Source organism: Ammodytes marinus (genome assembly GCF_949987685.1).
Source record: "Ammodytes marinus genome assembly, chromosome: 18".
In the NCBI taxonomy this organism is placed as follows: Eukaryota; Metazoa; Chordata; class Actinopteri; order Uranoscopiformes; family Ammodytidae; genus Ammodytes; species Ammodytes marinus.
Window position 1 is genome coordinate 20,163,209 of NC_137222.1, and position 27,788 is coordinate 20,190,996.

At 39.9% G+C, this 27,788-nt stretch overlaps 1 protein-coding gene across 1 annotated transcript in view; it reads right to left on the reverse strand.

The window, feature by feature from the left end:
* Positions 1–501: 501 nt before the first annotated feature.
* man1b1a (mannosidase, alpha, class 1B, member 1a) overlaps positions 502–27,788 on the reverse strand; it is a 30,035-nt gene continuing 2,748 nt past the window's right edge. The window contains exons 2-14 of the mRNA XM_080047164.1: positions 25,503–25,643; positions 19,129–19,237; positions 18,546–18,811; positions 10,732–10,868; positions 10,521–10,639; positions 7,569–7,760; positions 6,750–6,898; positions 6,409–6,597; positions 5,763–5,953; positions 5,434–5,554; positions 4,162–4,356; positions 1,706–1,837; positions 502–1,208 (exon numbers count right to left, since the gene is read on the reverse strand). Coding sequence (XP_079903290.1) covers positions 999–1,208; positions 1,706–1,837; positions 4,162–4,356; positions 5,434–5,554; positions 5,763–5,953; positions 6,409–6,597; positions 6,750–6,898; positions 7,569–7,760; positions 10,521–10,639; positions 10,732–10,868; positions 18,546–18,811; positions 19,129–19,237; positions 25,503–25,604 — 2,112 coding nt within the window. The 5' untranslated portion in view covers positions 25,605–25,643 and the 3' untranslated portion in view covers positions 502–998. The remainder of the gene's footprint in view (positions 1,209–1,705; positions 1,838–4,161; positions 4,357–5,433; positions 5,555–5,762; positions 5,954–6,408; positions 6,598–6,749; positions 6,899–7,568; positions 7,761–10,520; positions 10,640–10,731; positions 10,869–18,545; positions 18,812–19,128; positions 19,238–25,502; positions 25,644–27,788) is intronic.

Below are 27,788 nucleotides of genomic sequence, written 5' to 3' on the forward strand. Positions count from 1 at the left end.
GTACTCTGCACAGATAACTTGTGATATATTGCCTGATTTTATTACATTTTAATGAAATGTCTGACGGTGGTGACAGAAAGTGTCCCCCCACTTAGAAACCTTATAAAACATGAAAACAAATGTTTTATTTATATGAGAGATTATTTAGTGTTGCCTTTGATGAAAAAAGCTATTTTTAAATCATTAAAGTACATTTTTAGGTTTTATTGCATTTAAAAGATTGAAACCTTCTCTGTGGACACTGTTTTTGACGTCATGAGAAGATAACAAGTGTCATAAATTTGACATAATAATAATTAAATTAAATTTAAGGGGATAATTGTGCTCCAGACATTCTATTCTTAATCCCTAATAACATCTACAATTTTAAATATTTTTATTTTCAAAGATAACAGCAGTTACATTTTGTCCCAGCCTTTTGTACCGGTTCTCAAGAATCACTGATAGATGTCAACTTCAGTTATTTTAATTAATTTCTTTATACATCAGCAAGTGCACTGGGTGTTGCTAAATCATAGCATTTTACAAATAATATGATTCCTCCACTAGAGAAATCTGTTTTCATTAAACAAAGATTTTCTCTATACATTACTGCACCTTAAACATCAGCCAATTCTCCTTCCTTCAGATTCCTTCATGGCCATGAGGGCTAATGAGGATTGTGTTGTGTCCACATACATACACATACAACAACTCTCCCAGTAGTAAATCCGTCCCACAATTTTCCTTCATCTCCGTTTATTATCAGAAGTGATTATTAAAAAAAAAAAAAAAAAAAAAAAAAAAAATGTAACATTAGAGACCAGCTCTAGCACAAACCTTTTCCTTAGGAAAAATTAAAAAACAGAAAAGAAAAGAACCTCCTCCACATGCTGTACTGCTCAACACAGCAGTACAGCCTGGACGGTTTCTTAGGACACAGCTGACTGACAGCAATAACAGTCTGTGACTCATACACAACTCTGTGAGCCTTTACAAACCTCTCATGTATGGTCACATCACTTTGGTGGAGAGGGCCATATGGGCAGAGGATGGGCCTCTGTGTTGAACACATACTTGTCAAGACTGAGCAGCTCCATGTCGTCAGAGAAGAGCAGGTACATGTACTTGAGCGTCTCACCCAGGAAGAAGCTCTCCATCTTGTCCCTGGGTCCGGGGTTAGAGGGGTCACGCACGTTGTTGATGGACGTGTAGCCACCACCGGGGACCTGCAGAAGCACAGGGCTTTAGTCTGATTGTTAATGGATGAAAAAAATGTATTGGACATCTTCGAAAGGTGGACTCCGCCTGGAGTCTGACGAATGCTTGTTGTAAAAATCAATCCAAATCAGTGAATATCTCCTCGATCAACAACCTGACCATACTGTGTGTGCACTGAAGAAAAATCCAGTATTTTTAAATAGCCTAGGCTCTCAAACAAGTATTTAAAAAATGTGGCTTAGATGGACCCACCGTGGCTAGCAAAAATTCGATAGATAGATAGAGGCTAAGATTTATCACTATGAAAATACAGATAGCGTGTGATTTTAGCAGTACAATGTCAATATTTAAATGGGTGTTGAAGCCAAATACTTCAAATGCTTAGCATCGAAAGCGGTGTTACTAGCTACGTTTTTTTTTTTGAAATTAGAAGAGATATTTACTGATTTTGACAAAAAAACATAATGAAACCATCCAAAGCTGGTCTGTGGTCAGTTGTCAGTACCTTTGTGTATTTATTGAAGCTTTGCATTATGTCCCATCCCCAGTCTCTGTACTTGGTGTCCTTAGTGAACCTGTACATGTAGAACAGACTCTCCACTGTCTCTGGTCTCAGCAGGTTGTGTCTGTCTGCAGGCTGGGGGATAAAAGGAGAACAAGTCAATAATTATTATAATTGATAAAAAGGGATCAAATAAGATTTGTTTTTGTTCCATTCTTTTACATCAGCAGTCACACAGAAAATTAAAATACTTTTCTCAAGGCATCTGATAAGGAGAGCAGCATGAATGAGCTTAGCTACTTTCTATAATTGAAATGAATGAAGGCAGCAGTGGAGGGAGGGCCCAAAAATAATTGATTCTTAGATAAACTGGGAAATACACTGGTTCAAAATGCAATGAATGAAAATAAGTTTGAAATAAGAAAAACGATTTCCACACTGGTTTCTAGTTTTATAGTCCAATAGCCAACATTTGAATAAGCCAGTGGCTGTTCAGAGCACTTCTGTTAATCAAAGTTTAAATTGACTTAGAGCAGGGGTGGCCAACCAGTCAGAGACAAAGAGCCACATTTTTTACTGTGTTACTGCAAAGAGCCACATCGTACACACGGGTACACACAGTGGCGATTCCAGGAAATTTTGACTGGGGGTGGCCAAGGTGGGCCACAGAGTTAGAGTGGGGTAGCCATCGCACCCCTGAATGAATAGCATGTGATATGCTGTACAACCAATTCAAAGATGATTTATAATCCCAAATGCCCAAATCATGTTAGTATCCATTGTAATGTTTGTCAGAAAGCTAAACCCCTGAAGGGGAGTCTGGGGGCATCCCCCCCCCCCCAGAAGATTTTTTTGTGTTTTTAACATATAATCTAAGCATTCTGGCGAAGATAATAAAGGAAAAAGTCAATATTTATTTCAGCTCAGATGAATAGTAAAATTAGCAAGACAACAACTTGCTAGCAGCCAGATGCCTAACAACTGCACAGAGGGATGGATGACCACTAGCTTTTGACCAAATATCTTGCTAAAAAAAATAAACCTTTATTTATGAAAGTCTGCCCTTGCTAAGAACATGTTACACTCGCTAAATACAAACTTTAATTTTTTTATTCAGATTTCAAAAATCTGCTGGGACACGTGCCTATACACATGCATGGGTGGCACACATGTCACAAGCACACTTATGCTGTTTTCAAGACCTTTGCTGACCAGAGACCAGTTCTAGTGGCCACAGTCCTACCATTAATTTAGTAATTGAAAATTGCAAACTGATCTCATATCAGTGGATTGGAGTGTTTGTGTGATGAACTTGGCAACTACCTATCAAAAAAAGTTAAGAAAGAAAAAAAATACACATCATCTCTGAACTAGGATACATATCAGGAAAAAAATGTAATTAAAAAATAAAATGAAAATAAAAAATAACATTTGAACTGGGGGGAGGGGGGGGCACTGGGGTGGCCAGTAAGATTTCAGGGGGGGGGGGGGTGTTTTTATTTTCGCGGGGAGCTTGCACATGCATGCACAAGCATTATTTATTAAAAAAAAAAAAAACAGGGGGCCCCACACTAGGACTTGAAACGGGCCCCCAGATCGTTAAGGCCGCCCCTGTGATAATGACAGGACTGGACTCCTACAGTACTAAAGATGACAGGGCAGTCATTTTCAACAATGAACATTGTGTGCACTGCCTCACACACAAACTCTCAGTTCAACCAAGTCCACAAACAAAAATATAACAATTTAAAATAGCGTTTTTCTCTTACTATGCATGTTGCTTTGTGGGACTTACTTTTAGCATGGAGAGAGCTGAAGTGGCGCCGAAGATTTGAAGCCTTGAAATGCGCAAATGACACCTGGCATATAAGGCAGAATGGCTTGGTATAACGTTCAACAAAAAATATGAACTCTCCCTCTCTGTTTCGGAGCGAACTTGACACAAATAGTTTACTCACGGAAAACCTCCCTCCAAGCTGAGCAGGCAGTTTTATGTTGCGTCCGCACCAAACGTTTGCGAACGTTATGTTGCGTCCTCAATTAAACATTTGCGAACAGGCATACACATAGGGCCTACACATTAATAAAATAAAAAATGAAATAATGGACAACATGTAAAACGAACGTAAGAGCCGCATGAAACGTTTGCGAACATGCACACACATAGGCCCATACAAAAAAAAAAAGTATATAAAAAAAAAAAATTATAATCACATAATTTGATATGAACTGAAGAGCCGCACGAAGCTGGGCAAAGAGCCGCATGCGGCTCGCGAGCCGTGGGTTGGCCACCCCTGACTTAGAGTATATATATATAAATATATATGTACTTATATTTTAAGGAACCTTTACAGCAACAGTCACATTACATTACATATCCTCTACTCAAACTCCTACTAAAAGATTGTACATGTTAAATATGGATTATAAAATGATAATTAAAAAAGAAGATGCCTCACCTTGACAATAACGTCCTGCCCTTCACTGGCCGTCATGCTGAAGTGTACGATCTCTGGGCTGAGGCCGGTCTCCATCTGTTTGTACATCTGGTGACATGTCTCCGTCAGCTGCACAGCCAGATCCATGTGGTCCCCTGGCAGGCCGTTGTGGGCCCCCAGGGCCAGGGTTCCTGGCAGGAAGCACACAAGGTGGTCCTGTACAATGATAAGAGAGAGAGGTCCAATCAGCGAGGATGACACTGAGAAATGCTTAGAGGCAATGGTTAGAGCTGGAATTGATTGGACTGGCTGATAGAGAGAAAGGCAGTCTCAATTGGAGATGTACATCGACTGATTTAACAAAAGAACTAAGGCTTATTGATTGAACAAGGCAGCCTTTGTGTGTAGATGTAAGTTCATTGAGTCTTTCCTCCAGTGTATGAATTGTGAATGTCTTGTGCTGCGAGTTATCCTTCCAAAATACAGCAGGTATACTTCAGCTATGAAATACACATATACTGTATACTTATCATTAGGGCTTTAGTGATACGATACGTATCACGATACACTGGTCATGATACGATATATCACGATATATTGCATATTGTGATGTATCACGATATATTGCGATATTCCACATACAAGTTGCCTTGTTAAACACAACAGCAAAATATATTTATAATTGCACAGACAAATGTAGTCAAATCTGTTTCATTCACACTTCCTTAACTATTTTTGGGGGGTTTTGGCAAATGATCAAACACTGCTGCAGTTGCCATAACATCAAATTAACAAATGCAATTGACTCTTGCACTAACTGGACAGGAGACACTGAAAATGAAAACACATCAGTGTGCTTTTGTGTCTCTAAACATATGTAAATAAGGTGCATATGAACAACAAGTACTATTCCTTATCGTCAGTGAATACAAGGAACAGAAATGTATGAGGACACAGTGAATCTTAAGTATTCTTCCAAACAAAATTAATCTAACTTCAATGGTCAGTATCCTAGAGGCTCAGACCTGGGTTTGAATCCGACCCGTGGTTGTTCTCTGCATTTCATTAAAGCCTTGAAAAGCAAAAAAAAAAAAAAATGTATAGTTATAAAAATCGATACGATATCGCGAAACTAAGTATCGCGATATATCGCCATATCGATTTTTTGAGACAGCCCTACTTATCATACACACCACATTTGATTTTGAGGTTAGATCCTAGGGTTAACTAACGGGCCACTGACCCCTGGTAGCCCCCATATTTCACACCCTGACTTTAGATGGGGATCTTTACCATCTTAGGGTTGAAGCGGTTATGGGACAACTCTCCAACAAAGGTCAGTCTGCCGGGCCCCGTCTGTCTCACCAGGTGCTTCTTCACTCCTTCCACAGCCTGAAGATAGTCCTCCAACAGGCTGGACAAAACAGGAAAAGGAAAAGTTACAGGCACAGATATTAATCAGTATATTAATCTGAGTACCTACTCTCGACATACAGCAAGATATAAGATATAAAACATGAAATGGAATATATCAAATAAGTGTGATGCAGTGAGTTCCACTGTTTTGCATTAGATCACACAAAATTTTTCACATGTAAAACAAGTTTGAGAGTTGGCATTACTCGTCTTCTGTCTTGCCTCCCTGGATCCACTGTTTGAGCAGGTATTCATAGTAGCTGTCTGCCCTGGCGCCCAGAGTGAGGACTCCCTTGTGTGTGAACTGGCCGCTGTTGGTGTTGATGAACATGGGCACAAGGCCGTCTTGTTTGCCTGGCAGCTTGTGGACCAGCTTCATTACCTCATTCACAACGTCCTGTAAAGGTTCAAAAGATTACGATGATGATCCCAATAGTTTCACTTCACCTGCTGCTCATGCATTTTATCTTTTGAAAAATCATAAGCAATTTCACACTAGCTCACAAAAAGCTATGTCTCACAGGAATATGGCAGACATTATGGCAGTAGTTAATTTGAAACTGTGCTGAAAATCTTTATTCGGAATGGAATCATTCATTCGTAACCTGACAACATGATGGATCTAAGGCAAATCCTAGCTTGCAGTTGTCCCTTCAATCACACCGGTGTTTGCGAGCTGTCCTAAATGTTTGATTTTAACTGAACTGAAACCCTCCATCCATCAGAAATATTAATATTAACTGCCTCCAAGCTTATCCACTCAATCTCAGAGAAGTAATGACAAATCAAAGTTGTATGACGCACAGACAAAGACACACACACAGACACAAACACACACAGACACACAAACACCTGGTACTGTGGGTCCTGGGTGAGGCGGCTCAGCTCCCTGAACTCTAACTGAATGCTGGTGACTTCTGCCAGCGTGCTGTCTGACGTCCATCTAGGAGGGTGGGCCGTTCCCTTCCCGATGTTGACGTCGGAGAACGGGATCTTTGAGGGAGTTTTGAAGGCAGGCATCAACCTGGACCCCAGATCTATCTATAGGTGGAGAGAAGAGAAGAAACATCATTATAGGTCGATACAATTATTGTCTTCGAAGAGGTTTTATTTTCACTACCACATAGAAAAATCTGCCCTAGACTGCAGTTCTATAACAACTGCCGTAGAATGCCTGTTGTGAATTGACTCACAGCTTTCTCTTGGAACAGTTGGTCTCCTGTTAGATGGTAGGTACTCAGCAGGCCTCCAAGAACACGGATGGTCGTCTCAAAAAGATTCACGTCCACGTTCTTGTTGAATGAGAGCTCTTTGTCAACCCAGTTCCTCGCTTCGGCAAACTCTGTGTGAAGTGAGTCAGAGTACAAGGAGGAGAGAAAAACAGAGAATAACATTTGATGACAATAATTTAAAATGGCTGATCAAAGATGGCCCTAAACCGAGTCTTTGCAACTCCACTAAATTAGCTTTGCACTCTTAGAAAATTATTGGGGCAGTAGAAACCTACATATATAAATAAAACGGTCAAAATCAATGCAGCAGGACCAGGGATGTTCCATGCATTGTTCTTCCTTTTCACCTGCAGTACATCACCCACAATGCAACTTGACTGCCACTTATGATTTAGGAGGTTAATGTAGCCTTGAGTCCAAGTGCCAAGCAGGCAACAGTGGCATGGTAAGATAACTTCCTTCTTACTCCAGTCTACCACATTTTTCTCATTTTCAACTTTCAAAATGTTCAGCTCCAACCAATGTAGATAATAATGTACATAGCGTACACAAATGGAAAATATATGAGTGGATGAAAACAGATGCAAATGTGATTAGGATAGCTCAGATGACAGCAAAGAAGCAGTTGTGCAGGTTGAAAACGTTTAAACTTAAACAAAATAAATTATTAATTTCTGTTATTTGTACCAAAATTCTATATTGGTATAATTTTTGGGAAACAGTCTTGAAACATTTCAAATGATAGCCAGCACCAAGAGAGAAGGAATAAGAGAATCATACCTTCTTTTAGGTCCATGATCCACATGGTGTCCAGAGAATCAATAAGTGTCAAACCCAGTCCGAACCATTCACCAAAAGACTTGGAGATGGGCTTGAGCTCATCGTGACCCCAGGCGTTGTCCTTATAGCCTTTCCAGGCATGTCTGAAGGCATCACGTACTGCCTCCAGTCTGTCCACAGTTCCATTTGAAACTACAAACAAAAGGGCCCACAAAGCAATGAATAAGAAATACAAAGTTCCCTCTTAAAAGACTGCGTTTCCTATGTCTGTTAACAGTGCACGTGTAATTTTTTTGATTATGTCGAGTACCGTAGACATAAGAAATATAGGGGAGAACGGGGGAATCTGAGGCATCGGGTAATGTGAGCCACTCCCTGTATTTAGGCAATGGAAAACATTTGTGGTCATGTGAGATATATGTTTTCAAGCCCCTCTCATTTCCCCATGGCCCTGAAAGAGAGGACCTCATGGTGCTGTGGTAAGCATGTTTTTTTCACCAAAATAGGTATTTTGCATGTAAAAGTAAATTTTCTTGCTGTCAACTTAATCAACTGTTGTGCCAAAGCAGATGTATTCATGTAGAAAAACTTTTATCATACGTGTGATGAACTACCAACATATGAAACCATGTGATGCTGATAACTGAAGATTAGCCTGAAATGCGAAGAGAGGTAGATTTTTCTCAAATTGTGGTGGTGGGGGAAAGTGAGCCAAATGCTGTGGGGGAAAGTGAGCCACTGTCTCACTTTCCCCCACCATGAGGCCCACGTTAAGTTTAGTCTTAAACATATTTTAATGTAATATTACATAACATATGTTTTATTTTAATGTCATACACATACACCAGGAAGACGACCTGGGGCAACCACACGGAAAGAGCACCTTCTCATCTTTCCCTGTAACCTTCAGGGCTGGAATGTAGAGTAGGCCTAGTTGTAGAGTATGACAGGCTGATGTTATAATCCAGTTGGGTCTTCTCCTGTGTTCTGAGTCCCAGGCTGTTCTCGCTGGTTCTGATTTTCCTATGCTTTGACCCCCAGACACTAGGTGGCTCTAAGGGGCCACTCACACTAGGGCCGCGGCCCCGTGCCAAAGCTCATTAGCATACTAAAGTCTAGAACGTTTGGCTAGTGTGACCACGCCATCCGTATTCCAGCACGGAACAGCCCCTTGGCCACGGCACACCTGGGAGAGGTGTGCCGTGCCAAAGTACAGATGCTAATGAGATGACACGCGCACAAGCGGCGTTCCTGACGTGAATTTATTAAGGATGCATTGTCCGTTAACGTCCGCTGCCTTACTAGTCGGCACCAGAATTGCCCACCACTTGGACTTGTAGCTATAATGTGTGAGAATTAACGTGTGTGTAAGCCTAGGTGTGGGCTAATAAAAGAGGGAGAGAGCTAATTAGGTCGGCTCAGAAAGCACAGCAAAAAGGTTTTCGTGTTTACTCACGTTCGTCAGATGATTTTTTTTTCTTTTTCCTCCCGTCAGCTGTCATAACTGCATTTACGCATGGCGGTGGAGACGCACCCAAAACAACACACCGCGGCCCGGTGATAAGGAAACAGTAGCCTACACTAAGGTTTAACAAGAAACTTCATAAAGACACTTAAAAAAACGATCTCTGCCCATACAAAAAGTTCTGTCTGACCATATGTATCCATCCGGATACATATGGTCTGATGACGGGCCGTTATATTAGTAATAAACAGCGTGCTGCACAAATATGAGACTGTCCACCGCGACCTATTACGTCAAGGCTACATTTAAAAAAAAAACAATAGCTTAAGGATTCTCGTTGCTATAATGTGGAAGTGGAATATTTGATGCAAATTTGGCCGGATGAAAATATTCACAAACAGTCGTATAGCCTACAAGTAGACTAAGCTCCAAATCCTAAACGCGCACGGTGACGTAGGTAAGGTGCAAGTGTGCCCAGGCCACGAGCAGTGTGAGCACGGGCCTGCGGGGGGAGGGGGTGGAATCGTGCTGAATCGTGCTGAGCACGGAACAGGCAAACGGCACTAGTGTGAGTGCGCCCTAAGGGTCCTGTGTTCTGACCCCCAGACTGTGTTCTAATCTAACTGGTTCTATCTTTCATTTGAATCTTATTAAAACCTTTTGAATTATAATATGTTTTATTTGATTTTGTTCAGAGTTACTTTCAAGTGTTTAGAAAATTTGCTTTGCTTAATTGACCAAACCCCATCATTCTTTTACTAGTCCGACATTAGTTCTGGAATGTGTGGCTAGCTTTCAGGATTCTTACTGTTACAATATGTGTTGTTATGGTAGTTTCAGAGTGGAACAAGTAAGTGGATCAGTTTACCCCACAGCTGGGGTAAAGTGAGCCACATGACAACTTTTTTTAAAACAATCATATTTTCACTGCCCTTTGTCTTGAAAAAATTCTGCTAATGCCCATTTCTAGGAAACATCCTGAATTAATGGGAAATGTGTAAATTCGAGTGATAGATCATTTTAGCTCCCTTAGAGGGGAGCAAATGTAAAAAGTGGCTCAGATTACCCCGTTCTCCCCTACAAGAAATAGTCTGTCTCATTTGTTGATACTGCTGCTTCCATGCTATAATAGATATTAAAACTTCAAGTTAAAAAAGACACTGGGCTTTAAACAATATATACCAGTGTAGCAAGACAAGATAACATTAAATAATCTGTTTGAGTCAGTCTCTCAGTGGATCCAAAAACTATTGTTTGAACTTTCTCTTTTCATGAAAAAAAAAATGAATAATGGGAAAGGGGGTTCTCAGTGATACAGTAAAACAATAGAGGGATAGAATGTTATGGTTTTTCTGTTTTACATCATCAAGTGAATATCTTCAGGTGTTGGACATTGTTTAACTTTAATTTCTCATGCTCACTGGATGTATAAAGTTTATTGTAAGAATTCCAGCTAAATTCTAAAAATGTGAGTCTGTTTTACTGACCTTCCGACGGGATGCTGTCAGCAGGGATGGCTTTTACTGGGAGAGCTGCAATTTCATTCTCTTTGGCCGAGGGTGGAAGCTCTGTGGCCTGGTCTGCTTCGACCAGTGCTCCTCTCCAGCTGCATGACAGAAGTAAAAAATAAAAATAAAGATTGTTCCCAAACCTTCCGTACAGTTGTCTACAAGGCAAAATAGCAAACAACTAAATCACCTGACAATATTATTTTCCTTGTCCTCCTCGTCTTTTTCTTTATCTGGAACCACCTCTTTCTTTGCCCCGCCCACTGTGTCCGACACATTTCCATCTTTCTGCAAGCTTGGTGGACCTCTTTTTGGGAATGTCTTTTTCTGTGGAGAAACAAACAGCTACAGCTAGAAATAGGAGGGACAGCATGAACACTTCCTGAAAAACCACTCATAAATATCTAAATACACTCACCGGCCACTTTATTAGGTACACCAGTTAAATTTCTTGTTAACACATAACTAATCAGCCAGTAACATTGCAGCAACGCAATGCATTTAGGCATGTAGACCTGGGGCCTATTCACAAAACATTGTATCTTAGCGCTAAGAGTACTCCTAAGGAGCACTAAAAGTTATTGGTAAGGAGTAATTTCTTAAAACCTATTCACAAAGCTGGTAAGACCAACTTTTACTAAGGAATGGGAGGGACTCCTAAGCTAAGACTGGAGGGCGGTGTTGACCCTCTTGCTATGGATGATGTCATGTTCATACCTTCTATGCCCACAGTGATTGGCTGAGAGGGAATGAGAGCTAAGAGTGAATTTATGATAGAAACACTGTGGGAGATATCCATATCGTGTCGCTGTATTAAAGTAAATAGTTTTTAAATACAATTAATGACAAGTGACACTGATTTAACATGAAATCAAGATACTGCAGGGTTTCCCACACATTCGTTCACAATTAACCTACAATAGCGCCACATAGGTCTATTCATTTTAAATTTACAATGATTTGAATCGGAAAAAATATCCTCATTGAACAGCTGCACGCCATGCACTCTCACTGTATTTCTCTCAACGGCGGACTGCGCAGCAATAGTCAGACAGCGACAAACCAGGAAATTCACAATTTAGAAACAACAGCCGGCAAAATCGTAAAGTGCATGCGGAAGGAAAAAGGCGAGACGCGCAACTATACAGTAGCGGACCTGTGGAACGGAGGAGATGCTGCGAAGTGCCACATAAACAAACATGCTCCTATGCGGAAGTTTAGAATTAAGGGTCGGGATAACCCCTGGTTCACAGCTGAGCTTTCTGTCCTGCTTCATGAACGTAATGCGGCCTGGGCAAAGGCAAGGAAGTCAGGCACTGAGGCTGACTGGCTTCTCTTTCGTCAGCTGAAAAACAAATGTACTTCTCTGAATTAACCCATTGATGACTATGGCATTCTAGGATGCATGTCCTTAATGCCTGAGGGTTTTCTGAAAAAATAGTACGAATTGTCAAGTCTACCAAAACCTTAATATCTAAGCCTGTGTAGCACATAGAAACATGAAATAAAATACATTTAAAAGTTAAGGTTCACAGGTTTTATTTAAACATGCTCCCTTAGCGCTTACAAACCAAAAAATATTTCTAAAAATCGTCAAAATTAGATGAATTAGAAAATTATTAAATATTGTTCATAAATAGATGCAATGTGTTGTGTGATTTTCGTCAGTAGTCTATAGTAGACCTTGATTCTGCGCACCAAACGCCACTAACTGTTCTGTTGCCGACATAGATGGCGTATTTTTTTTATTATTTTGTTTTATTTAAAACATTTTTTTGATTGACATGATTTTCGGCAAACCACACAACTTTTGGGTGGTCACGTGGTCTTAAAAAAATCAACAAAACCCACCTCATGTGTATTTGAACCAATGACAGTGCATTCTATGCTGGGAATGCCATGAAAATTAGATAAAGTAATAATGCTGCGCGACGCAGCATCAGGCAGGAGAGCCAATGTGGCATCGCGCAGCAGCCGTCATCAATGGGTTAAAAGTCAGCGCACAGCTTACATCTGTTATGCTAGAAACCACACACCAAGCCAGAAATCTTGGTGTTGTCATAGACTCCGACTTGAATTTCAAGAAACACATTAAATCAATTAATAAGTCAGCATACTACCACCTTAAAAACATATCAAGAATTAAAGGACTTATGTCTCAGCAAGATTTAGAAAAACTTGTCCATGCATTTATCTTTGGTAGACTTGACTACTGTAACAGTGTCCTTGCAGGCCTTCCAAAAAAATCTATCAGACAGCTTCAGCTAATTCAGAACGCTGCTGCTCGAGTCCTCACTAGGACCAAAAAAGTGGATCACATTACCCCAGTTCTGAGGTCTTTACACTGGCTTCCTGTCACTCAAAGAATTGATTTCAAAATACTGATGTTGGTTTATAAAGCACTAAATGGTTTAGCGCCAAAATACATTACTGATCTGCTGATACGTTATGAACCGTCCAGAGCCCTTAGGTCGTCTGGGACAGGTTTACTTACAGTCCCAAGAGTTAGGACTAAACGAGGAGAAGCAGCTTTTAGTTTTTATGCACCAAATATCTGGAACAAACTCCCAGAAAACTTGAGGTCTGCTGCAACCCTCAGTTCTTTTAAATCGAGTCTGAAGACTTTTCTGTTTCCATTTTAACCTGTACGTTTTATTTAATTTAAATGTTTTACTTCTTTTCATTCACTTTTAAATGTCTTCTAATGTGTTTTATGTATTTTAATCTTGCCCCTGTGAAGCACTTTGAATGGCCTTGTGTTTGAATTGTGCTATATAAATAAACTTGCCTTGCCTCTATTCAGGAAAGCCAAATCTGAATATTATCTAACCATCACAACAGAAAATTTTAATGATCCGAGAAAATTCTGGAAAGCAATAAAATCATTATCTGCTTCTAAAAACTCATATGAATTACCCTCTTGTATAGTCAAAGACTCCATTACTGTTCATGATAAGGTTGAAATGTTAAACTGTTTTAATGAGCATTTTATTTCTTCTGGGTTTTTGTTCAATTCTGCCTCACATTCTGCAGTGAAATCTGTAAATTTGGGTAGCAATGCTAGTGATGTACACCACATTTTTAATCTTACCCCTTTTACTGTTGCTGAGGTTCACAAAGCCTTAAAGCCTTTGAACCCTAGAAAACCGTCTGGTCTGGATCACTTCGAACCAAGGTTTTTGAAATTAGCAGCAGACCTAATAGCTGAATCATTGACACATCTTTTTAATCTCTCATTGGCTTCAAACAAAATCCCTATGATCTGGAAGGCTGCTTATGTTCTACCCCTACTAAAAGGAGGGGATCCAAACATTTTAAATAATTACAGACCACTCTAAAACCTCTCAGTGTTATCAAAAGTCATGGAATCCCTGGTTAGTGAGCAGGTTAAAGAGTATGTCCATACTCATCAAATATTATCTGTACAATCTGGAAAATCATAGCACCACTACTGCTGCCATGAAAGTTTTAAATGACATCATAGAAGCTCTAGATAAAAAACAACATTGTGTATCTCTCTTTATTGATCTATCTAAAGCGTTTGATACTGTGGACCATCACATTCTGATACAGCAACTTATTAAGATTGGTTTCTCTGATCATACTGTGGGATGGTTTGTCAACTATCTCACTGACAGAACTCAGGCTACTCAGTTTGATGGATTTACTTCAGAGATGCTTACAGTGCGTAAGGGAGTTCCCCAGGGTTGAGTTCTGGGACCGCTATTATTTACTTTGTATTTTAATAGCCTTGGACAAAATGTCCCAAATGCAGCTTTCCATTTCTATGTGGATGACAGTGTAATTTATTGTTGTGCATCCTCACTCAGTAAGGCTTTTGTTTATAAGCAAAGTGCTTTTGATCAAGTGCAGGCTCAGCTTTGTCAACTGAAGCTTGTTCTCAATGCTGATAAAACCAAACTTATGGTATTTTCAAATTCCAGAAAGATTGTGTTAAATCAGAAAATGTTAACTTCCCAAGGTAATGAAATTGAGGTTGTAACTACTTACAAATACTTGGGATTTATGATTGATGACCACATTTCGTTTAAAACTCACATACAAAACCTGGTGAAAAAACTGAAACTAAAGTTAGGTTTTTACTTTAGGAATAAGTCATGTTTCTCTCTCGAGGCCAGACGACGATTAGTCGAAGCTACCTTCTTGCCGGTTCTTGATTATGGTGATCTGTTGTACATGAATGCATCAGCTCACTGTCTACATATGTTGGACACTGTATACCATGGAGCCTTGAGGTTCATTACAAACAGCAGAGCCTTAACCCATCACTGTACACTATACTCAAGAGTAAACTGGCCTTCTCTTTTTATGAGACGACTTAGTCACTTGTATGTTTTTATTTACAAGCAGGGCTCCAGACTAACCTATTTTACTAGGAGCACTGGCGCCCCTAACTCAGAATTTTTAGGGGCGCAAGCAGAAAATTTAGGGGCAAACATTAAATAGACCTGCAACGCATCTATTAAAATGTTTCCCAATTTTAACTATATTAGGCCTATTGATATTGTATTGCCAGCATGTTTTGGACCACACTGACAACAGATGATACAGTTCATTGTGTTTTCGATTTTGCATCACCATGTGAAATTCTTCAGACATTCCTTTAGGAAAAGGATTTTTTTTTGTGCCCATTTTCACCACAACCACCTCTACATCCAAGCCCTCTGATTTGTCCTACTGTATCTCTGCTGACACCAGGAAAATAGCCTAGTTATTGGCCCAAAAGTAACTAGTAGGAGCTAGGTGACATTATCAACTAATTTGCATTATAGCCTATGTCAACTAATTTGCATTATAGCCTATGTCAACTAATTTGCATTATAGCCTATGTCAACTAATTTGCATTATAGCCTATGTCAACTAATTTGCATTATAGCCTATGTCAACTAATTTGCATTATAGCCTATGTCAACTAATTTGCATTATAGCCTATGTCTGTCTGTCTGTCTGTCTGTCTGTCTGTCTGTCTGTCTGTCTGTCTGTCTGTCTGTCTGTCTGTCTGTCTGTCTGTCTGTCTGTCTGTCTGTCTGTGCACTGTCTCCAAAAATGGTCGCAAAATGCGAGCATTTGGTCGCAGTCTAGAGCCCTGTTTACAAGGCGATCTTAGGTAAACTCCCTTGTTATTTGTCATCGTATATGTCCAGAAAATGTGTCCCCCATGCGTTAAGGTCTCAGGACATGGTGCTCATGACTGTTCCTCAAGCTCGTACAGAGCTGGGTAAAACAGCTTTTAAGTTTTTTGCGCCGTCGTCATGGAATAACCTGCAAAAGCAGCTTAAGCTTCAGGACCTAGTAACTCTAAACAAACTTAAGGCTATTGTTAAGAGTTTGAAGTTGGACTCCATCGGAAATTGTGAATCTTATTTTTATGTTGTACAACTGTACTTAATATCGAACTTGTATTTTGTATTGTGTTTTATGTGTAACTGTTCTGCTGTCCATCTTGGCCAGGTCTCTCTTGAAAAAGAGATTTTAATCTCAATGAGACTAACCTGGTTAAATAAAGGATAAATAAAATAAATATAGGCCTACTCTAGTAACAAATTAAACCCAAACGTGACACCAACAGTAACTTTCAGTGCATCGTAAACCCAAAGCAACAGCAGGAAAAACATTAATTTTTTTATATAAATGTAATAAATATAAATGTGTCTATACTTTCTAAATATAGCTTTACAAAAGATCATTAACCCTTTACAGCTATTAAAGCACCTTTTGTAAAGCTCACTAGCATTGAATCTCTCCAAAACACCATCAAAAGATTGTCTGTGATCTATTCTTAGTGACTAAAGCTGCGACCACACCGCACTGGCCGCGCCGCGAGATTACATACAAAGTCAATGTACTAGCGCGTGGCCGCGCGTCCACCCAAGAATTGGCGTCCAGCGGCCGGCGCTTGCGCGGCCGAGCCTCATCGAAGCACGTGAATCGAGGGCGCTGCCATTTGCGGCGCGGCCAACATTTGCGGCGAACGCAGAAGATGAAATTATTTATCTTTTCGGAGTCGCCGCGCCGCGATAGCCAATCAGCGTTGAGATTGCCCGGTGGTCTGCAAGACGAGGTGGGCGTGTTGAGTGAGGACATTGGGCTTCCAATACATTCTGCAAATATGTGTATTTTGCATCTGTTTAGCTGTTGGTTGTACTTAGCCAAGTTAGCGCCAGTTATCATAGTGAAACTCACCCAGCTGTGTGCTGTTCCTGAGGATAATATGAACCCAAACTTGACGGCAGTGTCCGTGTGGAATTCCAATATAGTACAGCGAAGCACCGGTGTTGTCCTCCGTCAGCCGGCACACTTTCACTTTCAGGTAGGCTGATGTCTGCCTCTATTTTTTGCAGCTGAGCACACCCTGCTGGCGTTAATGTGTTTAGTATGTTGCTGAATTGCTGTTAATGTGTGTGTATTTGCGATCGGGGTGCGTCTTCATGCTGTTTTAATGTTATTTGTGACATGACTGCCGCTGGTTACACAGTGAACCTACATCTGTATTTTTTGGCACAGCTGGACCATGTTATTGTTGTTGTTGCACCGTAAGTGTGACGGGTCTGATCTCGACGCCGCCTCTTGCGTTCATGCGGTCAACCGCTGCCGTCGATGTGGCGGCCGCGTCGGCGGCTGCGGTGAATATGGCCCAATATGACCAAGCGGCGAGCCTCCTGCGTTCACGCGGCCAACCGCCGCAGGGGGCCAGTGCGGTGTGTTCCCAGCTTTAGGAGTCCTCTCGAGGATCTATTTTCATAGCTTTAGGAGCTAGTTTTAGCGGTAAAATGCTTTGTGAATTACACTTATCTTAAAAAGTTAGGAGTCCTAAAATTGGGAGTGAAACGCCCCTTATTTTTGAGAGTTACTCCTAAATCAGCACGTTAAGACCTACTCTTAGCCTTAAAATGTTTTGTGAATACGGCCCCTGGACAGGACAACTTGTTGAAGTTCAAACCAAGAAACAGAATAGGGAAGAAAGGTGATTTAAGTGACTTTGAACATGGCATGGTTGATGGTGCCAGACGGGCTGGTTTGAGTATTTCAGAAACTGCGGATGTACTGGGATTTTCACTCTAAACCAACTCTATGGTAGAATGGTCCGAAAAAGAAAAAATATCCAGCGAGCGGCAGTTGTGTGGACCAAAATGCCTTGTTGATGTCAGAGGTCAGTGGAGGATGGGCAGACTGGTTTGATATGATAGAAAGGCAACAGTATTTTTAATAACCACTGATTACAACAAAGGTATGCAGAATACCATCTCTGAACGCACAACACGTCCAACCTTGAAGTAGATGGGCTACATCAGCAAAAGACCCCACCGGGTCCCACTCCTGTCAGATAAGAACAGGAAACTGAGGCTACAATATGCACAGGCACACCAAAATTGGACAATAGAAGATGGGAAAAATATTGCCTGGTCTGATGAGTCTCAATTTCAGATGGTAGGGTCAGAATTAGGCATAAACAACATGAAAGCATGGATCCATCCTGCCGTGCACCATCAACCATGCCACGTTCAAAGTCACTTAAACCCCCTTTCTTCCCCATTCTAATGCTTGGTTTTAACTTCAGCACGTTGTCTTGACCACGTCTACATGCCTAAATGCATTGACTTGCTGCCATGTGATTGGCTGATTAGCTATTTGTTTTTACAAGCAATTGAACAGGTGGACCTAATAAAGTGTCCGGTGAGTGTATATATTCTACATAAAGTATAAGTCTCATAAGGGACTGTTCCAAACCAATAGAAACAAACCTGTAGACTGACGAGTAGTGTATCAACACCAGAACAGAACGACCCATCAACAATGATTTGGAGTCACCAGTGATAAGTGTTCCTCTTTACTGCCTCCATTAATCAGAAAAGCAATCTTAGCCAGCTGTAGCATTTTCTTTAATAAATGATCGATGATTTCTTTTTATTGAAGTAGCAGAAATAAATAGATGAATAAATGAATGAATGCATGAATGAATGAATGAATGAACACAACTCTTACCTTAATGGGAGGTTTGGCCAAAATGGGGACATTTGGCCCCACCACAGCCTCTAGCCCCAGTCCTGCAGCCAGCCCTCCAGCCAGCCCTATAGCCGGCCCTACAGCTGGCTCCACATGAGGCATTGGCTCCACATGAGGCCCTGCCACAGGAGGAGCCGGGACTTTTCCTGCAGCTTGACCCAATACAGACTGCAGGAGTTCCCCTTTAGGAACAACATTCACCTCTCTGTCATTCAGCTCCAGCCAGTCCTCCCCTTCCGGCAAACCTACATACACACAAAGAACAAGAAAATAAGCTAAGACTAAGTCCATAACTCTAGCCAAATATGTTTTATATATTTACTATATTGTGATTCCACGGTTGTCCGACAAAATACATGGCATAACTTTAAAACTGAATCTGAGCAGACATACAGTTCATCAACCATTTACAAAAGCTCAGTTTTGCCAGATAGCACATTATAATAATCTTGTTTTGAGATGGATTTTCAGAAAGCCAAGTAAGTGGGTGTGAAAAATACTAGCTTTGTATGGTGGGAAAGCCTAAATAGAGCCAAAATCGTTTTGTGTAGGCGTTGTTTACCTCTCCACTGCTCTGAGAGGCTGGGATAAGAGATCAGTCCAAATATGAGCAGCAGAGCCAGCAGGAACAGGATGAGGCTTCTCTGGAGCCGAGACAGCTGCTTCCATTTCTGTAGGCAGAGAAACAGCAACCAGAGCTAAATAAAACTAAACATGTCTATAACTGCTTATAGCTCTGAATTCAAATTCGCCACTTCAAATATCTTGAAAATCTATTTTTACCTTCCTTCCATCCCTTTTTAGAAAACAGAGTACAAGCATGATGGTGTTCCTTGCCCGGTTTACCCTGTATACACTCAACATCTCTCTCCACTTGATGCCCTAAGCACAGTGACCCAACTCCCAAACAATGTACGCAGCTCAGCCCAGCAGTGCAGAGGTAGCGACAGAGTCAGAGTCTCTCAGGAGCAACACTCTGTTAACTGCTCTAATTAACAGCAGTGCAACACCATGAAACTATTGAGCCATGGTGTGGGAGCTGTGATGGAACACCCAACGGACCTTATCTCAGGGGACCTTTTCTTTTTACTTTGCTTAAAGTAGGACCTACTGTAGTATGCTTTCCAGTCTTTTCTGACCTATATACTGTATTTTATTACAATTCAGATTCAGATTGGGCCAACTTTATTCATGCCCAAGGGGGGCAATTAAGGACATGGGAGGTAAGAAGGGATAAGTTCCAATAAGTTAGAATAACTTAGTAAAAAAAAAAAAAAAAAATAAGAAGCATTTAATCGTCATAGTCAAATAGTCATTTAAAATGGGTAAAGTCTGTGTTCAGCAATTAAGACCAGAAGGAATAAAGGACCTTGAGTAACGATTTCTTCTTGTTAGGGGCGCATAATAACGTTGGCCTGAACGCATTAGAGAGAATTATATGGAGAGAATGTTGGATAGTAGCGTTAAACGATGCCAAAGCATCAAATAATGAGGTATGTGCATTTGTAAGTGAACATTGCAGGCTGTTTGGGTTGGCTTTGCACCGTCCTGAACGCGAGGTTTCAGGAGTTTTTTCTAACATTGGCTCACAGTGATGTAACAGTGATCCAATATGGTCATGATGCTGCACACACATCGATGTGTGTTTGGTCAAGGCACTATACAGGGGAGGAACTTAATAGACCGTTATGAAGGCTGGAAATAGAAGGAAGAGAGGCACAGTTTCGCCAAGATCAACAGAGTTTACTGTGTGGCCAAACGGGCCAGTCATGTGTAGCTGCACTATAGGAGTCCAAAAACAGAGACATGAAAATTAGTAAAATATGTCCTATTTAAAGGTCTTATATTACACACTTTTCCGTCAATATTATATGGTCTTAGAGGTCCTTAATATATTTTTCTTTAGTCGTTTGCTGAAAAAAACATTCAGATAATTTATTGTAGTATGCCTCTATACCCTGATTTTCAGCTAATCTAACGATGGCCTATTTTTGAAACCGAGCTGCAGCTCCCCTCGGTTTATATACAATCAATGAGCTCCCCCCGCCCCTGTCCGGAAGTGAAGCCACAGGCCTCGCCCTCTGCCCATAGCTTGCCGTGCCTGTACTGCATGTTACCACGGTTAGGTTTACCCGTGAGAAGAACCAGGTCTAGTGATAGTAACGCAGGAGCTCAGCCGCACTTTGAACAGTTTGACATGACGATCCTTGTCTACATGAAAGACTATGTTCATACAGACTGCTGTGGGGAATATAAATAGGTTTTTATGAGCGAAACATCGATGCTTTTCCCGAAGCTAGCTCTGGAGCTAGCAGCTAAAAATATCACTAAAATCAGTGAAAAAAATTTGTTTAGTTTGACTTATACACTATTACCTTCCAATGCTTTGAATTGCTAAAAACGAGGCATTGCCAGACTGCTTTGGGGAATATAAATAGGTTTTTATGAACAAAAGATCGATGCTTTTCCTGAAGCTAGCTCTGGAGCTATCGGCTAAAAATATCACTAAAATCAGTGAAACATTTTTTCCCCATAGTTTGACTTCACTATTACCTTCCAATGCTTTGTCAAGCTAAAAACGAGGCATTGCCAGACTGCTGTGTGGAATATAAATAGGTTTTTATGAGCAAAAGATCGATGCTTTTCCCGGAGTTAGCTCGGGAGCTTGCGGCTAAAAATATCACTAAAATCAGTGAAAAAATTGCTTGTCCCAAAGCTAATACACCAGTCAGGCAAAAATACCAATAAAATTTTATTTTAGTTTCACCGTTTGAAAAAAAGCACAAATAGCTTCCTATCCGTTGTGTTACTAAAAACGAGGCATTAATAGACTGCTGTAGTTAAGATTAATTTGTGGATTATGAGCAAAAGCATTCTGTGTTGGTTTATGCAACATTCAGCATGCTTTGCTGTACTACAGGCATCTTGTCGCTTAGCGGGGAAAACAAGATGGAGGTGAAGGAATATTTTTCCAGAGGATCAATAAGAAATAGGGGGTGGGGTTATCATAGACTACTGCACGGTGGAAGTTTCTGGTTACTAATGTGGGGGGAGGTCGCTTTCCCGTTTGACGTCAGAAACGGGGAGAATTCTGCCTGGAGTATATTGGGGGGATGGATTTCAGAAAGGGGGAGAGTGAGAAAAGGAGAGAGTTTTCTTTTTTTAATATACTTTGGCAGTCTCTAGGCACACCGTGGACCCATATTAATGTTCAAAAACATTGAAAAAGTGCATTTTGCATAATATGGGAGCTTTAAGTTCATTCAACTTATCCTGTGCAACATATGGTGCCTTTGTACAAATGTATTTTATATTTTTTCCTAACATTGGGCTTGGAATTAACAGAAGAGCAGTCTTTCCCCTCCTTGCGGCCTCCTTAATTATTCTGTAAATGTTTGATTTCCTTTTTAATTTTTTTTTCTTACTTTCAACAAACAAAGAGGCAGGTAGGCTGTTGAAACACAATCAATCACATAACAATGAGGGATCCAGAGCATCCACATCATGACTTGCATGTCCATGGAAAGAAAAACCTACGTGAACATAGATAAAGCACACAGTCGTCCTCTTCTCTGTGTGAGGTGCACAAACTGAGCCAACAAGACACTCAAAGGAACATGATTAACACACATGGTTTTCCCAGGATCTGTAAAAAGCCATCAAATTTCACAACGCACAATTACAGGGGAGTGCCGAGCCAGATCGATGCCTCTGCTATCAAGGCTGGTTTTATATAGGTACAGTCTGTTAATATACTGCTGGAATAAAATGGTAAAGAATAGCCAATGAGAGCGCCGGTTGGCCTTTTCATTTCAGTGAACAGAATGAATTACTTCCAAAGAAAGCTGACCGTATAAAATAAAATAAAATAAAATAAAATAAAATAAAATAAAATAAAATAAAATAAAATAAAATAAAATAAAATAAAATAAAATAAAATAAAATAAAATAAAATAAAATAAAATAAAATAAAATAAAATAAAATAAAATAAAATAAAATAAAATAAAATAAAATAAAATAAAATAAAATAAAATAAAATAAACATAGGTAACCGTGTGGAAATGATTATTAATGGAGAGTTTTTATGTAATTTTCCAACACCACTGACTGAAATCCGAAATCCGGTGCTTGCAACAAGCCTGTCTGGACGTGTGCATCACTTTTAAGTGTCCTCTGGAAACACTTATCATCATCATCATCATCATCATCATCATCAACCTTTATTTAAACAGGCAAAAATTGCTAAGAAACAATGTCTTATTTAAGCAATGGCCTGGTAGGAGGTGAATGACCTCCTGGGGGGAAAGGGGAGAGGGAGAGAACAAGACAACACTGTACTATAGCCAGTAAAATCACACATAGACAACAATAACATATTCAACATAGGCTAGCAACAGAAGTTAGACAAACAGCAGTAACATACAGCATAGCAATAGATAAATGTACTAGGGAAGTTACAGAAGCACTTCCGTTGTGTTTTCTTAATTTGCTTGCGTTTTCTCTTCTTGCATGTGTTTTCTAAATGGTGCGCATGTGTTGTCAAATTGATGAAGATGTTTTCTTAATTTGCTTGCGTTTTGTGTTCTTGCATGTGTTTTCTGATGTTGCAGTGCCGTGAGCTCTCAGGGCCACCGTAACTCAGTAACAGAGACGTTGAACAGGAAAAAGTGCTGAGTAAAACTTAGAAAGTTAAAATCGCTACGTCGCCGTGGCAACACAACCAATCTGTATCAACAGCAGAGACAGCGCAGAAAAAAACGGCATGCACACGTTTCAGTAAGTTTACAGAAGTGCCACACTGCTACTGCCTTTGAGATTCTCAGAAAAGCATTCATTTATTTTCAAGGGACATTAGTTTACTTTGTTTTAACTGTTAAGTTATCTTGAAAACAGCTGGCTAGTATAGCCCTATTTCTTTGTATTTTCAATGCTACTTTATTTTTACGTTTTAAATTGAGAAATAGGCTAAATGAAATATAATGGTCGGAATAGGGAATTTGCCTTATGTAGTAGTACACATGTTGATAGGCTAATCATGATGTGTAGCCTATGTTAATTCATTTATTTTCAACAAGGCTATTTGCATAAAGAAAATGTTTCCATAGGCTAGCTTCAAGGTGAGGTGATTCAGATTATTCCAGAAATTAGAACTAGACAGGACCTGTCTATATTAGATCTTAGTGTTTATTATTGAAATCCACGTGTTTTTCTTCGATAGTTTACATGGCTTGTGTCTCCAAATTATTACAGAAAATAGTTAAAGGCAGGACATATGACAGTTGTTTACAGAGCACAGAATTAATCAGATTTCACCTCTCAAAGTGCACCAGATTGATGCATTTAACTTTAAAAAGGATAAGGTTTTCTTCTGCAGGGGCATGCCCCTACACCCCACTAGAAGGTCCATTCTCACCCAGCAGGATCTAAAAATCCTGTGAGAAACACCACATGTACAAATTTACTGAATGTGAAAGCATAACCCTATGCCCTCATTTTTAACGGGCTGTCAAAAGAGGCTCATCCCAAATGTGGTTTGTTTTGGTCAATTTCTTCTAGCAATTTGGTACGCACGCATACTCTTTATCAGCTCTTACCACAGGGCCTAAAAAAAATTTGAGGGGAAACACTGAGAAGCTTCAGAAATTTTAAAAGTACACAGTAAAGAAAACAAGATTACATAGAATATGCAGTTTGAAAGAAAGGAATCAGAGAGATGAACATAATTTGTTTTTTATCTCACCGTAGCTATCAGATAGATGTAATGTGCTCAGAGGAGGCTTTCATCTCAAGAGTTTGAAAGTGCAGGCTTCTCCACAACAAAGGAGGTGGAAGAAAAGCGTGACTGCAAACCAGGAATTGATTTGGCACAAAATAAAAATACATTTCATAAAGGCAGAGATGTTCTATCTCCGTGAAGTGAATGGAAACATGACCAAGCAGTTGGATGCTTATAGCTGAGGCCTTTTTTGCACATCCTCGGTCAGAAATGGCTTTAGCAACCCATCGACCAGGGCTAGGGCATGTATTATTTATTTAACAGTTTAAAGCAAGTGCAGCTGTCCCTTTAATTGCTTTGGTCGTATTTTATTAGGCAATTATTGACGAAGCTACTAATCAATGAACAGGACTGCTTTATAGCCATATTCAATTCACAGGATTACTACATCAATAAAAAGGTACGTTGATTTTATTAAAATTGAAGTTGAGGTATAAAATTAACTGGACTTAAAAAAAAACAATAACCAACAAAAAAAGATGCATAACAATTAAAAGAAAGGAACAACATACCAAGTCCCAGTATGGTAATGCTACAACAAGCCAACAGAAAAGCTTCTGTGCTCCTCTTCTTTTCATTTATTTTTCAATTTATTAATTAATTAATTCAAGTTGCCAGTCTCTTAACTCTACCACAGAGATGACCTTACACCATTCATTCATTTGAAAAGGAATTTACTCATTTGATGGTTTTAAAGATAGGGAGGGAGATTGTTATATAACATGTGACTTCAAAATAGCCCTTAGGTGCTTAGTTGTGTTGAGTCTGGTTGACTGTAAAGGCCAAAGCAGATGATTCACGCATTGTTTTTTAAAGTCATCAGACCATGCACTGAGCCCCCGGTGTTCTGTATGGAAGCATTTGATTTTTAATTAATTTTCTCCTGACATTTATTCAGGTTTTTCATTTAATATGTCATCTCTTGGTATATTATATCACATGTCAAATGCTAGTGGGATAGAAGATTAATATCCACATCTTCCATCACTGCCATCAACCAGGTCTCTATGATATAGCAGTGATGTGTTGGCTTACCTAGGCAGATCACAGCCTTCCGTGAACGACAACAAGCTGTAGCTAAGAGTCTAGTGTGATTTTGTCAAACTTGAGTTGAACACAAGCTCACTGCCTTACATCAAACATTAACACACTGACTCACCCTCCAGCAGGACTGTCTGCGGTGTTTGCCGTTGGTGTAACTGTGACTGTGCGGGTCACTGAGGGTCAGAGAGATGAAGTCCTTTCTGGAAGGCGGATACATCCTCTGATCAGCAGGCACTCGTAGTTCATAGAAGCTAAACTAAAAAAGAACAGGAAAGCAAAAAGGTTAGCCAAACCATGAATGCCTCTGAAAATAAGGGAAATGTGAAAGAAGGGTCAATTCTAGAAGTGCTGAAATAATTGGTTGAATAGTAATCAGTACACATAATGTCTATCTTCAATCCTTCCTATATATCGTTCATATGAAGAAATAACACACAATAAAGTCCAATGTGAGCCTTTACTAGCCTTTTCTGCTTTCTGATATTGCAAATGTAAAACCTTTAGAGGTTTTAGTGTCAGTAGTTAGGAATACAGTAATCCTGACTAATATGGCTTGATAGAAGGTTGGAGTCCATGCATTGATGGTAAAGTGTTAAGAGACTCATTCAGCATTTATCAACAGGTTTAAATGATGCAATCGTCTCCAGACTAAAACCAGGCTCCATTTGGCTGGAAAGTGGAAGTTTATAGGATATCTTATTAACCCTCCTATTGTACTGGGGTCAATTTGACCCCACAAGACATTTCTTTTTGCGTGAAAATATGTTTTTCATTCACCAAATGGTCTGAAAATGATAGGGGTTGTTCAATACTATGCTTTTGATGATTCATATAAATTTGAAGTGTTTTGATCAAATGATGGGCGTTTTATTTAATTTAATAACACCTGTTGTCCTCTGGGGTCAAAATGACCCCGCAGCACACAATGGTGCAAAATGTCAGATGAAATACTTTGGTGAGGCGGCTACTGCGCCCAACGCACCGCTTTACCGCGGCTAACGCATCACTGCGGCTAACGCATCACTGCGCCTAAACCAATGGTTCCCTACGCAAAAATAGGATTTTTTAACGCCGCCACCGCACCCAATGCGTTTGGTGTGTTCGCACCTTTAGTCTGAGACAGGCAGCATGATCAGTAGGCAGCAGGCTTTACCTTAGAGCAGTGGTTCTCAAAGTGCGGCCCGCAGAAACATATCTGGCGGCCCGCATTGAATTATTAAAATATATATAGGGGAGAGTGGCCTAAGTTGTGCAACTTTTCACTCAAAGTGACTTTAAAGTAAGGCCTTGACAGTAAAGTCTCCAACTCAAATATGTACATATATTTCATAGGGGTGGGAAAAAAAGCCATACTTTTTGTACAATGTGTTGAAATGACATAGAAAATAATAGAATAGAAATCCTATAGAAGCATGATTTACGAGATTAGAAATAAAATAAAACTGAATCGGTTTAGTTTTTACATACTTCCATATTGTGTTGAAAGCTGCATTGATTATTGCACCGTTCATAGAAAGTCATATTTGTGACAAGAAAAGCTTTTCTCTTAATACAATATTAGAGAAGGCAATTCATCTGTTGATTGTCTTTAATGATCATTTATTTATTTATTATTATTCTTTCGGACAATTCCACACAATACACAATTATCTCTTTCACATCATATATCTTAATTTGTGTTGTCCGAAGGGTGACGGAAGAAGCCTAAGGCTTATCGAGTCCCGCCCCCAAAATCATCACAAAAGTAGGAAGTGATTAGCAAACTCCGAGTAGCAAACTCAGATGTGCATATAAATATATTTTTGAAATTCACACATGGGTATGTACATAAAAAATGTTTTGCATTGAGATGCATTGAAAATCGATTTTGAATCGAATCGTTGACCTCTGAATCGGAATCGAATTGAATCGTGAGGTGCCAAGAGATTCCCACCCCTAATATTTCAGGGTGTTGTGCATCCCTGATCTGGAATAAACTGTTGAAGAAAAAAAAGTTGTCTTGTTGCACAACTTGCCCCCGGTGTGGTGTAAGTTGTGCGGTTGGAGATAATACCATGGGGTAAATTGTGCCATTGCTATATATCTCATAAACTGTAATGCAAGACAAATCCATTAGACAATCACTTATTTAAGGTGTATTTAAAGTAAATAGTTGACAAAGATTGAATGACAATTTTCTTAAACAAGGCCTAGCAGATCTAATGGTTTTACCTGCAAAGCTCACAATGACAAAGTCACCATCATCATCTTTCTGGCCATCTGAACTCTCATCAGTGGTGTCGTTAAGTGGAATTGAGATGTCACTCTCTTCTGAGCTACTGTAGACAATCACTTTCTTTTGGTGACCAGCGTATACAGCCATGCCACTGGCACAACTCTCAGAAATGTACTTTGCACTAGT